Source organism: Solea senegalensis, linkage group LG20, assembly GCF_019176455.1.
Source record: "Solea senegalensis isolate Sse05_10M linkage group LG20, IFAPA_SoseM_1, whole genome shotgun sequence".
Classification (NCBI taxonomy): domain Eukaryota; kingdom Metazoa; phylum Chordata; class Actinopteri; order Pleuronectiformes; family Soleidae; genus Solea; species Solea senegalensis.
Window position 1 is genome coordinate 13,190,257 of NC_058039.1, and position 15,992 is coordinate 13,206,248.

At 42.8% G+C, this 15,992-nt stretch overlaps 1 protein-coding gene across 18 annotated transcripts in view; it reads right to left on the reverse strand.

Moving 5' to 3' along the window:
* macf1a (microtubule actin crosslinking factor 1a) overlaps positions 1 to 15,992 on the reverse strand; it is a 200,950-nt gene that overhangs the window by 46,079 nt on the left and 138,879 nt on the right. For all 18 annotated transcript variants that reach the window (XM_044052296.1, XM_044052300.1, XM_044052307.1 and 15 more), the window contains 2 exons: positions 14,710 to 15,027; positions 14,345 to 14,527 (listed from right to left, as the gene is read on the reverse strand). In XM_044052296.1, the coding sequence (XP_043908231.1) occupies positions 14,345 to 14,527; positions 14,710 to 15,027 (501 nt within the window). The remainder of the gene's footprint in view (positions 1 to 14,344; positions 14,528 to 14,709; positions 15,028 to 15,992) is intronic.

Sequence of the window (15,992 nt, forward strand, 5' to 3'; positions counted from 1 at the left end):
ACCACGTAGATAACATCCATTTGTCTTGCTGTCAGAAACACAGAGCACCACCACCGCTTCTCCTCCACGCTCATACACGGCAACTCTTTCCTTGACCTTTCTTCTTTGCTCCTGCCTCTTTCCTCTCTGGTGTCCTCTTTGTGGCACAACAGGAAAAGGCAGAATGGGCTATCGACAACTTCAACAGGCTTGGTGAGAGGCAGGCAGAAGTGTTAAAGTCTCCTTTTAAGGTGAGAAAACCCACTCTCTGTTATATAAAAGAAAGGCTGCGTGGGGTGCAATGAATAGGAGAGTGCAATACTCCATGGAATTATTTCACCGTCATCTTCTTTCGTCTCTTGCAGGGAAAAAAACCCAATGACAATCCAAAAAAATTGAGTTATTTGAGGCAAAAAAGAGACAAAATAAAGAAAAAATACAAAAATATAATTATGTGTACTAAGCCACTCTATGGTCCGGGTTAGTGTTCAAGCAGTCCATATATTGACTTTCACTGTTCTCTGCTTCCATCACAAAGAATCTGGGCTTTGTGCCTGCAGGACAAATCCTCATTTTCTCTAAGAAACCTTATCATCATCATAACTGTCATCAGTGGTGAAAGGCACTCCATCATCCATGCAGCAGTCCAGTATTTAAAGAAAAAGCTAAATCCAGAACAAAAGGGGGTCTGCTTTAGTGTGAAGAAATTCGTCAATGAAGAAATCTCTCAAGTCAATGTTTCAATTCTTTGCTTTTATCTCGCTTTGCTTCCCCTCTCATCCTCGGCTCCAGGGGAGAGGGAGGTGGTACAGAAGATTGAAAGCAGGCAGGATCCTGGAGGGGGTGAGGCAGGAGTAAAAGAGGGCATCTGGGGGTGGATAGAGAAGCGACGGGGAGGGGGCTGGGGGTTGAATCCTGGACCAGCCAGACGAGCAGGCAGGCGAGCAGGGCAAAGCAGGGCACGGCAGAGAGTCGTGGGACCGTATCCAGAGGGCGAAGACCCAGACAGCCCTCGCAGCTCCAGCCCCAGCTTTGCTTTGCTTTGCAGGCGGCGTCTTTGCCGGCAGACAATCCCAGGACACGCTCCCTGCCCATTCGCTCTCCCTATGCCGTCTTCCCTCTCCTGCTCCTGGCTCCGTACTGAGAAGGAAACAAAGTGCCACGCAATCCCAGTTCCTCTTCTTTCTCTCCTTTCTTTGAGTAGTGCGGGGCTACCGAGCTTTTTGCTCTCTCTTCTCTTCTCTTTCACTCCCTGTCTCTGTTCTCAGGCCCCTACACAGCTGAAATGGTTTGCAGCTGCTAAAAAAATCTCTCTCTTTTCCTCTCACTCTCGCTCTCTTGCTGCTCCCCCCTCATCTCTCCCTCTCTCACTCACATGCCCCTTCTCTCTCTCTCTCTCCCTCTGCACACACACTCACACTCTCTCTCTCTCTCTCTCTCCCTCCCTCCCTCTCTGCTCTCTCACTGTTTGTGTTTGAATTCAGCTCCGTTTGTTCTGTTTCCTGCACTGGTATTAAAACACAGGAAGTGCTCCAATCATGCTGGTTTCCTCTCTCCCGCAGAAAAGAAAAGAAGAAAAAAAAGACACGAGACAGAGAGCGAGAGAGAGAAAGGCAGGGTGCTAAGAGGGGGCGTGGAGCTTCAGAGAAAGGAGTTGTACAGGATGATGATTTTTACTCTGAACTAAAAACATCAGCTGCATTCCTAGATACAGCTGATTATCCCCAGCTGAGCAGCAAACAACATTCTGCTACTGAAGCATTTCCAAATAAATAAAGGAGGGAAATTTCAAAGAGGAATGAATTTAAATACTTCAGTTTGCTGTAATGAAAGCCAGATGGGGGTTTACTTCAGGCATGAGGCTGGATGATATTCAGAATCTGAATGACTCCCCCTCCCCTGCCACCGTTGCCAGATTTGGCATGTTCAGGACTATCGACATTTACCACATCTTTGTAAGCCCACTCTGAATTCTCCGTGAGCAAACGGCCTCCCCTGCAGAGCACAATAACACAGCCCTCCAAGAGCGAAATAATACAGAGTCAAAGAACGGGAGAGAGGTAAAGAGGGGGAGCGACTGCTCACACACAGGAGAGAAAGAAGCTTATCAGTGATGAGCTGTCTGTGTTTTCTCTGCCCAAAGCAACAGTCCAGGCTGCAGTCAGACGAGGAAGTGAGTCCAGTCTGCTGTTTTGCTGTTGTTGTTTTTTCACTCCGTTATTTCCTCCTTTGTTCAAAGTTTTCCAGACGTCCAGCAGATGAGGAGCTGGTGGCAGCAAAATAGGCTGATGGTGTTAAAGAATAAATATGGAAAAGATGTAGACACACATTAAAGTCTGTGATATTCACAGACTCCACTTGTGCATTCCCGTCTGCGCCTTCACTGAAACCCAATCCGGCTGTGTGTGTGTGTGTGTGTGTGTGTGTGTGTGTGTGTGTGTGTGTGTGTGTGTGTGTGTGTGTGTGTGAGTGAGTGAGTATGTGTGACACTAGGAGAAGGGAGAGGGGCCAAGAGGAAAAAAGGGCATTGCAACAACAAAAAAAAACAGCACCGGGGGGGCGAGGGCGGTGTTTTCCTTCAAGATGCCACACACACACACACTCTCTGAACAACCACACACTCAGTGAGAAGGGAGGATACCAGCAGACATGGCAACCCACAAGCCCAGCGCAAGGGCAGGGAACTTTGAGCCACTTTGTTTTTGTCTTATTATCCAAAGTTAGAGACTTCTCAGAGCCACTTGTGGTGTTCTTACTCCTCCTCCTCCTCCTCCTCAGTGTTCTCTCTCCTGCCCTCCTTTCTCCGCCGCTCTGTTTGTTTAAAGCAGTCTCACACTGGCACAGCTTCTGCTGATCTGGACCGAAGCACGCCTTCTCTTTTTCTCCTCCGTGCTTATTCCTTTGCCTTGAAACACATTTCCAACACTCACATGAGCGGTTCTCTCTCTCTCTCTGTCTCTCTGTCTCGTTCCCAACTGTTGCACAGTGCAGCCCCGTGGCCTGCATGTCAAATATGCTAAATACTCCTCTCTTTCTTTTGGACTGCCCACCCTCCTCTCCTCTCCCTTCACATCACCCCCCCCTCCCCGCCCCTGTGTGTCAGTTGCAGTGCAGCTGTCATTGCCGTGTCTGAGGCAAACGTCTTTATAGAAACAAAAGGGGTTTGTCACTGCTTTGCTACACACACCCACACACACTCACACACATGCATACATACATGCACAAAACTCTCACGTGACCCACGGCTAACCCCAACTTCACAGATTTAAATCCAAGCATTCGCACAAGTGGGCTGGCAACTGGGAGACATGGGAGTATAAATATATTAGATTCTTCAAGATTCAAGAGCTAAACAAGGAGGAATAAGCTGAAGAAATAAAATGCAAAAGCTGTCCAAACAAATATGATCAAATATGGCTTTTATATGGGAGATATTGCACATTTTTCAGTTGTATTGCACTTGAAATGTTACCACACACAAGCACACGTATATTCACGACAGATAAACAGCAAGGCTTCAGTTCCTTGTGTCTTTTACCATCAGTCTGTCTGTGGCTGAGACACAAGGGATGATGAGGGACGTTTAATCAGATTAAACCTAATTCATTAACTCTACTCTCTCTCATGACTCTACTCCCTTCTTCTGCCTCACAGAATATCGACAGGGGCCAGAGTGATCGCCCACACATTATCAAATTAAAGATTCCTCTGCAGGTCCTCTGCCCGTGACCCCCCACACACACACACACACTTCCATTTTGAATTTCATTCATTCCTCAGCCGTCACGGCTGCTTTAATTGTCAGTGAAGTGACGAGAAAAGGAGGACAGAGGGGAATGAAGGGAGTGAAGGGACAAGAGGATTAGGGGGTTTTATTTACCCTCGAGGGGTGTCACCCTGCAGTGCAGGACTTCACTTTTAACCCATTCCCACTGGTCACACTAAACTTTTTGACCAGTGAGGATGTGGTTTCATCGGAATAGCTTTGATAGTTTTCTGCTCCGATCAATATTGGTGGAAATGCACTGTAAGACCAAGGTAATTTTGCAAATGACTTCTCCATTTGTCTTCTTTATTTTTAGCAGTGATGCAAGTCCCTGCGTCATTTCCAAGGCATTCATCTGCCAGCTGTTAGCTTGTAAATATGTGTATGAATGTTTGCAACGGACCTAAACCTAAGCCCTCAAATTAAGAGAAGGCTAAAGTGCTGGTTGCAAGAAGAACTCTTGATTGAATGGAAGACGAGGTGGAAGCGGATACTTAGACCCTCAAGGTTTGTAAACATTTGTCCTGAGGAGTTAATGGCCCCGATCACTAGTTTCAGGTCTTTTTTCATAGAACATGATGCTATATTTGTGAAGGATCTTTTACTTTTAAAGGGAAATAAACCCTAAAGCACAGCACACATATGAGTTCACACCAGTCAGATCACAAATGTTAAAGCTTCAAAATGAGGATTCTAGAGAGTCTATAAGATTTTTTTATTTCATCAGAAAGACGGGCCTGAATAGAAATGACAAAATCGTGACCGCAGTAACATTAGTTAATAAGCTGCATCATGTTTCATAGAGTCACAATTCACTTACAGGTGAAATAAAGAAAGACAGACACCACAGGACTGACTGATGACTGTCTGTGGGAACCCTGCTCTTATTTTCTTAGCAGCTTCATAAATCCCTAACTAACTTCTGTGAAAGAGGCTTTTGTTGCACCTTGATCACTAAATGGACTGTTGTTCGCACACAATGCTGTTGTGCTGTCACCTGAGTTAAAGGTTCACGCCGCCCTTTTGTCTGTGTCTGGAGGCTTGGAACCACTTAGTGCGACTAAATGACATAAACACAAACACAGGTGGAGGGAGTGAAGCGCTGATCGCTGACTTTTTCTGGGTCATTTGTTTGCTCATGGGGGGAAACACCTGCCACCAGGAAAATAAAACTTCTCCTTTTCTTCCCTCCCTCCATACCAAGTAAATCTTTAATCCCACAGTTAAAAAAAAACAAAACAACTGTCATTTAAGTGTTTTTCAGTCTCTCTATCCCTCTGTGGTGGTAACCTGGCAGCAGCAGGAAAGATTTATCTGCCTTCGTTTTCTCTCTGTGAAAGACGCCTCGGGGGGAGTTTTATATTAACTAGCTTAGCATTTCACCTGCCTGTGTGCATGTGTGTGTGTGTGTGCTTGTGAGGACATTCTGGACACATCCCCACTTTCTGTCACACCGCTAAAGTGCTGTTTATGGGTTGAGACCAAGTGGCAACCGGTCGTGACGTCTACCATAAATCTAACTTCCTGTTTCAAAGCCTCAAGATTTGCGATTTGACCGGTGCCGTGTTGTTTTTCTGCATCTGGAAGTTCACATACATCACCTGCAAAAACACAACTACCATACTGGCTGTGAGTGAGACTCATGAGCTCATACGCCATGTTTCATCGTCTATTTTCCTTTAAATGGGAACATAATTTACAAAACTGACACCATGACCTACTGAAGATCCACGACTGTGTCCTCGCTAAGATAGCTGCACAAAAATGTGTGTGTGTGTGTTAGCTTTCATTGTTCTCAACCTTTCTCAGACAGAAAGATGAACACAAAGAGACCTGGACACGTGCGCACACACGCGCGCACACACACACACACACACACACACCTCAAACACTCATGCTCAGTAACTTCAATAAACACACCTGTCAATCACCTCTACACACCACTGACTGTCATAATGGCAGTTTCAGACTTTGCAGATTTTGGGGCTGATTTGCCGAGTGTGTGTGTGTGTGTGTGTGTGTGTGTGTGTGTGTGTGTGTGTGCGTGCGCAGGTGGGCGGAAATTGGTAAGCTGTTCAATTTAATGGTAATTTATTCTCTCTATCTCTCTATACATATATATATACACACATATATATACATACATGTACATATATATGTATGTATGTATGTATATATATATATATACACATATATGTATATATATACACATATATACATATATACATATATATACAATATGTACATATGTACACCCACACAAATTTGGTTTTATATCTTAGTGGTTTACGGTTATTCCCTTGACCCTTTCCCTACCCTTAACCATCACAACTAAGGGCCTAACCCTAACCCTTAAACCAGGTCTTAACCCAGAAAAAGTCCTCGAATGGCGCTTTTCCATTATACCTGTTCTAGCATGACTCGGTTCTGCATGGTTTGGTATCAGGCACGTTGTTTTTCTATTACTTCATAGAACTGACACAAACATGCAAAGCAGTTGTTTTCTGTGTAACTGAATCATTAGAATAAAAAGATTTGTTCACAGAATCGTTCAGTAGTTCCTGAAGTCATTGAACTGAAATACCGCTGAACTCCCTGACCAGACAGTGGCGGTCACATTTTAGTATCAGCTCAGCTCACTTGGAACCAGAGCCAGTACTAAAAAAAAACCCACCAGGTACCAGGTACTATCACTAATGGAAAAGCAAAAAAAGAGCCGAACCGTGCTAGAACTATATAATGAAAAAGTGCCATAAATTTGTGATGCACAGAAAAAATGTCTTCACAAAGACAGGTTTGGACATTGTTTTTCAGGGTTAAGACCTGGTTTAGGGGTCAGGGTTAGGCACTTAGTTGGGATGGTTAAGATTACGTTAAGGGGTTAGGGAATGCATTATGTCTACGATGTGTCCTCACTAAGATATGAAACCAACTTTGTGTGTGTGCGGTTGATGCTACAGATGGGAGTTTCACATCCATGTGTGTGTGATTAACTTTCCACATTATAACCACTTTGGAGGTCAATTCTTCGCGGCGATTTACACCATTCGGGGAGTTTCGGTGTGCAGTAAAAATAGACCACGTAGCCTCTCTCTCTTTTTCTCTCCTCTTCCCTCTGACCTCCTCTCTCACTCGCTCCCACTCACAAAACAACACCTGTGAGGCTGCCTGCTGAGAGGTCACCTCACTCACTCACTCTCACTCACTCACACCTCCACAGCAACAACACCACACACATAAATCTCCACTACCACCAGCCTCCTCCAGTGTTTCTGCTCTCAAATTACGTTACAAAATGATATTAGACGAGTATATGTAATACAGTCATAATCATAATAAATTTTAGGGGAAACTTACTTTTTATTATTCATCATAGATGGTATTAGATGGTATAGATCAGATTTCTAAGCTTTCTATGTTTTTTGTTTTGTTTTTTCTGTAATGGGATTTGTTTCCAAAAATGACTTTACAAATGAAGTTTATTTATGATAATGAAATTGTGTTTTCCTCCTCTGTTATTCAAAAAATCTAATTTCTCTTGTCAGCCAGGACAGTAACTCGAAGATAAGTAACAGTGCTAAACTTTATTATTTGTCTTTTTCAAACTATTTCATACTGACAAACTGTATATACAGTATCTTTGGGTCCACCTTATCATCATTCCTTAGTTTGACCCACTTGAGAGTGAGTGAATGATATAAATGTCCATCTTTAAAACTGTTTGTCCTAAAATTCGCGTCAGAGCCGTAATTTTGGAATCGGCTGAACTGAGAAAAGCCAGAGAGTGAGAAAGCAGGGCTGAGCCAGGACATGCCTTTCTAATTCACAACAGCTGAAGCAATACAGGACCTGAGAGTGGAGGGGCTCACACACACACACGGAAACATATTTAGATCATACACATAACAACCATTCACTTTCTTAGTCAGTCACACATTTGCATACACGGGTCAAAGATGGAGGAAAGTCTGGTTGGACGAATCAAATTAAATGATTAGAGAAATTATGTTAGCGAGATCCAATCAGGTCCTTACGGACAGAAATAAGAGTCATGCCCTCAGAGCCACATAAAAACACACACACACACAGATGGACGGGCAGACGAGGATGTGCAGTAGTCCGGGAAAAGCCAGTGTGACTGTAAGCAGCGCTGGTGTCCAGGTGACGTCGTACTGTTTGACTTGGATTAGCAGCAGAGTCATGGGAGGGTTACTGGGTTCTGACACACTGAACTCTCCTGACTGCACGCGCACGCACACACGCACACACACACACACACGGACACACGGACACACGGACACACACCACCAAAGTCTGAATTATAAACTGTAACATCAGTCCTGCTGAAACTCATTAGGAACTATTTGACCAGAAAGGACGCAGACTTTCATGTTCCAGCAGTGATTTCATTTCTTTGTCATCTGAGACATGTTGGAGGGTTTATTGATAGAAATTGAAAACATTACCTCACATGTGTGTTAGCACAGGTGTAAAAACTGGAAAATAAAGTCTTTAGATTTTGTAGCTCTACGATCACGATAATAATAACGGATTTATAGCTCAGAGACTCAGAGCAACCTCACTGTACAAACACGGTTAAATTTGTATTTGTGGTCATGGTACTAATACCGTGTAAAGGTTATTACTGACTAGTATTGCTATAACAACGGCTAAACCAACAAAGAAGAAGGAGGAGGAAGAAAGGCCACAGTCATTTCCTGATGCATGTGAGAAACACAACACAGTCTCACCATCAGATATTTTTTTTACACACTGCCCCTTTAAATCTCAAACATTTTGTCATTAAATCATGTGGCGTTAATTATTCATACACCGCCTGCAGCAGGAGCCAGTTTCTTTTAGCTCTGTTTAATGATGTGCCAACATATTAGATTGGCTATTTTACTTATTAAGTATGTGATAAAATGTTTCAGAGTTGCAGCTGAATGAAAGAATAAGTTTCCTGTGAGACGGCGAGAGCTTTGACGAGCTAATTCTTAACAATAAAAAGTCTTGTAACGCAGAGAAATGAATCGATATCCAAAATAAACACATTGAAATCTTTCAATCTTATTCATTGCATATTTTGCCAACATATTGATTCTTTTCTTATTTATCCTTTAAAAGATTTTGCATCTGTCCTATGCTTGGCTCGCCTTTTCCAATGACAAATTCAAGCACTTTTCATGTAATTTTTAATGATTTTCCAGCACATCACATTTGCAGTTGTGTTAAATTAATATGAATATATACATATTTAAAAAGGTTATTTCACAGTTTTTAAATTCCATTACAAACAACCAAATTCTTGCTTTTATAACAGTTACTGTCACACAGGCCGAGGTTTTATTTATTCCTCCATCGCATTAGCAAACTGTCGAGCTAATAAGCTATTTTTGTGAAAGAAAGTCCATATTTTTAAGAACTTTGTCTCATTTTTATTGCTGCTGTTTTTGATATGTTTATTCCTTTTGTAAAATTAGAAAAACTTTTCCATTTGTATGCATCACCATGGATTCCTTTTTCAAAGAGAGTGATGAAAGAGAAGTTTCTCATTAGTCCACCGCGTTTATTACACTAGTATTTGCAAAACACGAGTTATTGACCATATTTGTTGACACAAGGGTTATATTGTATTGCTTTTGCCACGTGGGCCGCTCTCCCCTCACAGAACACGCGCTGACGGCAAATGTTTAGTGTGATAAATGGAAAGGAAAATGAACGTAAAGAACACTGATGAGTTCTTAGACTCGTGAAATGAGCGGCAGACCTTTTTTCACTCAAGACTTTTTAAGGGGGTAAATGTGCAGTTTTACTCAGACGTCTTGGACAACGCCGCTGATTTAATATTTCCAGACATGAACAGAAACGCTGCTGTGGAACGCTCTGACTCAGCCACAGTAAAAAATAAATATATATACATATATATATATGAGCACGAAAGAGCACATGCAATAAATTTCACAGGGTTTGTTTTTTAACACATGGGGAAAATGTCATTTCTTACAAGCGTCGGAGCAGCGTAAGTAACGGTCACACTGTGGGGGTCAAACATCTCTGTGTTCTGGAGAACCGACGGCTAATTACCAACACCCACTATTCCGATGTGTGCGCGGCATTATCGGTGAAAATTAGTCCCAGGTGTCCCCGTCCCACGGCAGTGAGCTGGTGTCCCAGTTTGGCTCGAATTACTACACCCATCATTAAATAGTTGCTGACACAGTCGGGTGTTTTGGGAAGGTCGGTGAGTCACGGGATTACAGGCAGACTCTGAGGAGGAGAAGACTGCAGCGTGATGGGGTGGAGAGAGGAAGATGAAATAAGAGAGCAGAATGAGAGGAATGTTGGGAAGGAGACGTCCACACTACTGCGCTTTTATTGGAAAACGGTGTTGTCAAGATGTGTTCTAAGCACCTGCTTCCACACTGCTACACCTTAAAAACATAAATTAAGGTGGGGGGGGAAATAACTCAGTGAGATGTTTCTGTGTAATATTCATTGTGTTAATATCATGTGAATAATGAAGAACTTTTTAAGAACAAATGTGCCAAAATGCTGCTGCCTTTAAGGACAAGATGAGACAAAGTTGAACAATATCAATAGTGTCCAAAGAAAGAGGATTTCAATCCTCCTTCCGTCTCGAGCCTGCAGCGGTGAACGTCTCGCCCTGATCAGAGGACGTTAAAGTCCTGCTGGTGATTTAAGGCTGCAGTAACTCTATGGCATGAGGAAATGCCTGACAGTCTAAGACTCTGAATGTGACGACAGGATCAGATACTTTATTCGGTTCTGTAGTGGACAGGAAGTGGCCAGTGTAGTGATTTAAGAATGTGTTGGGGACAGAGACCTACAAAGTCCTACAGTCGTGATTTAGGATTTTCAAAAACGCCAAAAGACACACACGCGCCTGCTCTGCTGTCACACACACACACACACACACACTAACCAGCCCTTCACAGGAATGTCCATCTGCAGCTACACCACTGAGCATGTATGTGTGTGTGTTTCAGTCCACCCAGAGACTATGTCAGCTGCTTAGAGACATCGCAACATGCAGAGGGGATGTTGATGCCACACCCTAATATGTGTGTGTGTGAGTGTGTGCCTGTGTGGTGAGAGAGCAGACAGCTGAGATTCTGGTTGCACCCCGAAAAAGACAGGAATTAGAAGCATCCTCTGATACACACACACACACACACACACACCAAACCTAAATACAAACACAGATTCCACAGTAGCACATACATACAGACAGACAGACAGACCATGTACAAACATGTACATGATAAATACCAAGAGTCGGAATAGAAAGACAAAGACAGACAGAGAATAACTGAAGCTAATTGAGGTTTACAGCACGAGTTTTACTTCAAAATGTCCGTTCGTATCGTATCTTATTCTGCGAGGACTGAGATTACCTCCTTATCGCTGCTAAAGGTCCACAAAGCCACAGCATGATCGGCTTCACACTAAGCTGGTCAATTTAACATTTGAATTGGATTTAAAAAGTTTCTGATCAATGGAGTAAAAACACGATGAAGTAAACTTGTAAATGTTAGCTGATGATCGAGGAACATGTGTGTTAATGTTTGACATAAAAGAGAGAGAAAACGGTGATTTCTCTGCCTCTTTCTGAGTGAGATCACTTTAACAATAATCTGACCTCACCCCACTACACACACATACACACACACCGAGCCCCTCGTCTTTCTAAGCATCAGTATGACATCATCCCTCTGGATTGGAAATGGGGTCTGGTGGGGGGAGGGGATGGAGCGGAGGGGGTCGGGTCTGTTTTGGAGCCAGACAGACATGTTTAGGTTTGAAATGAGCCCAGTTGGATCAGTTACAGCGAGAGACGGTAAAAAAGAAAAGGGCGGAGACAAACGTGAGAGTGTTTTCTTAAAGAAAGAGGCCAAAGTCCTTCACACCTTTTGTTCCCATCTATATATACAGAGAGAAGATTGATATTAATATTATTAATAAAACGTTATCAATGTTGTCTTTATTACATACATGTGGACACTATGAAAGAGATTCACAAGAATACAACAATCGATAAGTGAAAACAGATGGAAAAACTGGAACCAATGATAAAACCAATCACAAGAACCCGAGTGGATCTTAGCAGGATGTTTGTCAGCTGACACTGTGTTCCATGTTCTTTCAGTGTTTATTGTGAAAACGAATAGACTTTAAGAAGAACACTCTTTGTCCAATCTGGTTTAATTTTCCTAGTGTCGTCCCTCTCTGAATCTCTTCCTCATTATCTGCTCTGTGTGTCACCCTCCGCTGCCTTAAAACTCAACACGCTCTCATTAAGAAACCTATGAGGGGCAGAGGACAGAGGGACAGACAGAGAGACAGAAGAAACTGAAGAAGAGGGAAAACAAGGGGGTTTAGTAGAACAAGAGAGAGATATATGTTCAACAAATAATCAAATTAAAAGAGATGAAGTGTCTCGTAAATAAAGAGGGCAGAAATCCTCCGCTCTGTGGGACGAGCAGAATTCCTGCTCGATTTTTCCCAAACACATGGAAGTGATTAGTGGTATCTCATCTCATGAATCGTCAATTACTGTCCACGGAGGAAGCGCACGCTTAGATGAAAGAAAAGTGTCACATAATGCCGACACCGTTTTTTTTTTTATTAAGCGGACAGGACGTGACATCATAGCGAGAAAATGTGCTCTTTAATGACGGGAGTTTTCTGTCTTCTGTGGCCATTAAACACAAAGGATGAGTCAGGAGAGAAGATTCTTTAGGTCAACGTTAATCAACTCCACACTGTCAAGTTGAATATTTAATTAAATAAGTAAATAAAAAAAAGCTATGGTTTATATCCATAAATAATCCATATGTAATAGAGAAGTTATTCACACAGATGTGGAATTTATGTTGTGTGGAATTATTCTTTACTCATTTAAAACGATATTAACAAGTCTGTGAAGTAGTCACGACATGACGCACATTTGGGTCGTGATAGTTTGCCGTCTTATTTCTATGACTCAAATTTCTCAAAGGACTTTTTAATGAACTAATTAATGTTGGATTTTCAGACCTTTGCCTACAAACAGACGTCGTCTCTTCTTCCAGTATTTATTCACCAGTCGTTACGTTTTTCTTTAATCAAACAAGACCAGCGGATGAATTCAGAACAAAAAAATGTTTACTTCTGCTTCCAAGAATCTTTGTTTTCACTGACTGATTTATATTTGTTAGACAAAAAAAAAACTGTGTTGTGAATTGTTGGCTGAAAAAAGTAAATGAATCAATAAACATCTCAAACTAACCGTGTTGTTCTGCACAACAACACAGGACTTCCTGCATTCTCCTAAAATACTTTTAATCTTTAATAAAAAAACCAGACCGACCACTGAAGCTTTCTTACATCTCGTACTTTACAATCGTTTGGCAAATGCTTGAGGTAATTCAAACAACAACATCAACAACAGTTTAGACATTTCCCAGGCTTTTACAAAAAAACCAAGCACTGCTGACCGCACCAGAGAAACAGAGATGTGTAATTTTCTCTGCTATTGAATTTAGACGATTGTCCATCACCGCAATGACAAGGCTAACAAGTTTGAATTGGTTGGAGATTGTGGTGAGGGAAGAGTGTGGTGTGGGTGTGTGTGTGTGTGTGTGTGCGTGAGGGAAATGTTAAGGAAAGAAAAGCCAAAAGCAGTGTGACTCAGCAACGTGTTGGGTATTTCAAATAGATGTGACTCAGCTAATCGCTGCTTCTTTCTCTCAATCTCTCTCTATCTCTCTCTATCTCTCCCACACACACACTGACCTCATGCTCCCATGAGGGAAGAGTAAAAGGAAAAGATGGACTGAGATCTCTTCGAAGACTCTATTAATCTATGTCTAATATTGAATGTCACTATTCATCTCTGTGTGTCTCTTCCTCACGCACACACACACACACAAACACCAACACACACCTATTTTTTTTTCTGGACACAGCATTAACAAACCATAAACTAACCACAATTTAAGGTCCTGACAAGGTCAATGTTTATGCCAGAAAATGTCCTAAAAAGGTAACAAATACAAGTACAAACACACACACACACACAGGTTTGCAGAGCTATTAGGACCAGGTTTTGGTCTCCATGAGGACTACTGGTCCTGACAGGGTCAGTGGTAACAAATATAAGAACAAACATAAACAATAAACACATTTAAACTGATGTTGCACAGAAGAATTTCAGTTATTGTGTTTAAACTGTTGTGTGATGGCAGATGGAAAAGGAGGAGACTGAAAACAAACAACTTGACCCTTTTCACCCAGAACTAACAAATAGTTTTTACTGAAACAGTGAGTGTGGATTAAAACTGTCATCACACACACACACACACACACACACACACACACTAGTGGAGAATGTACTGTCGTACAAGACAAACAACCCTGAAACCAAACCTAATGGAATCTGCTGCAAAAATCAGATTCAAACCAGATTTCCTTCTGTTCTCTCACAAACACAGTGATTCACTGTTTCTTCTGTGAGACTTCACTGACAAAACGAGAACACGTACACGTCACACCCGCGGTAAACACTTGCCAAACAAAAGATTCCCAGATTCCTACCTTGAACTCCTGCAGCTGCTGTTTGATCATCTCCACCTCGGTGCCGACGACACCCTGCGCCGTCAGCCCCTCTTCGGCTCGACCCAGCAGGCCTTGCAGCTCCGCCACCTGCCGGTAAAACTCCTGGACGCGCCCGGCGGCGTCCTCGATCTGGTCCAGCCTGGCCTGTCCTCGCTCACTCAGCTGGAAAACACAAGAGTGACAAGAAGATGACAATCAGTCTCAGAATCTGCTGCAGGTGTTTTGTCAGCTATCAATCAATGGAATTTGTAAATGTGATTAATGACACAAGAGAGACTTTTAAGTCTTTGCTGCAGAAGCTACATTTGCACAACAAGCTTCCTCATCCTCCTCTCCGCTCTCACCTTGCCAGCTTGACGGCTCAGAGCTTCGGTCTCCCTCCTGAGGGCCAGGAGGTCGGGGGAGGAGCCTTCCCGCCGCAGCATGTCGCCGCACTCGGTACCGTGAGCCTCCAGCTCCGTCCGCAGGTTGGCGAGCCGCGACAGGAAGCCCCTCAGCGCGTCGGCCTGAGAGGCCAGCGAGTCGGCGTCGCGTCCGACGGGGCTGAGCGAGTCCAGCTCGTCGTCGAGGTCGGCGAGGCGCGAGAAGACGTCGCGCACGTGCGACTGGACCTCGCCCACGCCCTGGAGACGAGACTCCAGGGAGGAGCAGCAGCCTTCGATCTGACGGAGGAGGAAGAAGAAGAAGAGAACGGAGGGTGTGAGAAGAAGAATACAAAATGAAATTGATGGATCTGAAGGACAGTCAATGTGTCTGACTGGACACATTCTTAATTGTCAACTATTTTTTAATACAAATACAAGCAAATTCTGGTTTCTTGACTACTTTTCTGTAACTGTTTATTTGGACTTCTGATCTCTTTAGAAATGGCCTTCTACTGTTTTTTAAAAACTGGATTATCTTTCCGATAATGTGATCTGTAATTTTATGCTATTTTCATCACCAACTAGGTATAAAACAGCCCAAGGGCGACCATTTTGTTTGATCTGATAAAGTACTTAGTGGCAGAAATGGATTGGCATGTTTTTTTAACTGTTGAAAAAGTAAAAATACTCGTGCATTCCTCTCATTTTTGTCAACTTGAATATCTTTGGTGTGTGGCCAAAAGTCGTTATTGTGAAGTTTGGGAAACCTGAAACCATTTTTTTAGGACAGAACAACAAATACATTTATTGAGAAAATAATCATAATTCTAAGCAACAATAAACAACACAAACAGGAATCACATGCACACTTAAAAAACTAAAAGTAAGATCCTGGGGCAGCAGCTGCTTTTTATCAAAACAGAACTATAAAATAAATATGAAAAAAATGAGGATACTTGTGTAATAGAGCACAAATGAATCACACAAAGAGACGCTTGTGTGGTGGAAAAAAAAAACATACGTGTAACCAGATCAGAAGATGATGCAACACAACAGCAAGTAGAAAAAAAGATTGTGTGAGAGTACGAGCGAGACAGAAACAGTGGAGACGTTATCAAACTCCTGCAGCGCTGACCACCGCGTTAGGTCAGTATTTCAAAATAAAACGTGGCATTGCATCGCGGTGTGGTCCCTCGCGGGGTTAACGTACAGCACGAGCTCCTGTGATCGACGTGGCCTTAAATGGAATATTGGCGTAGGTG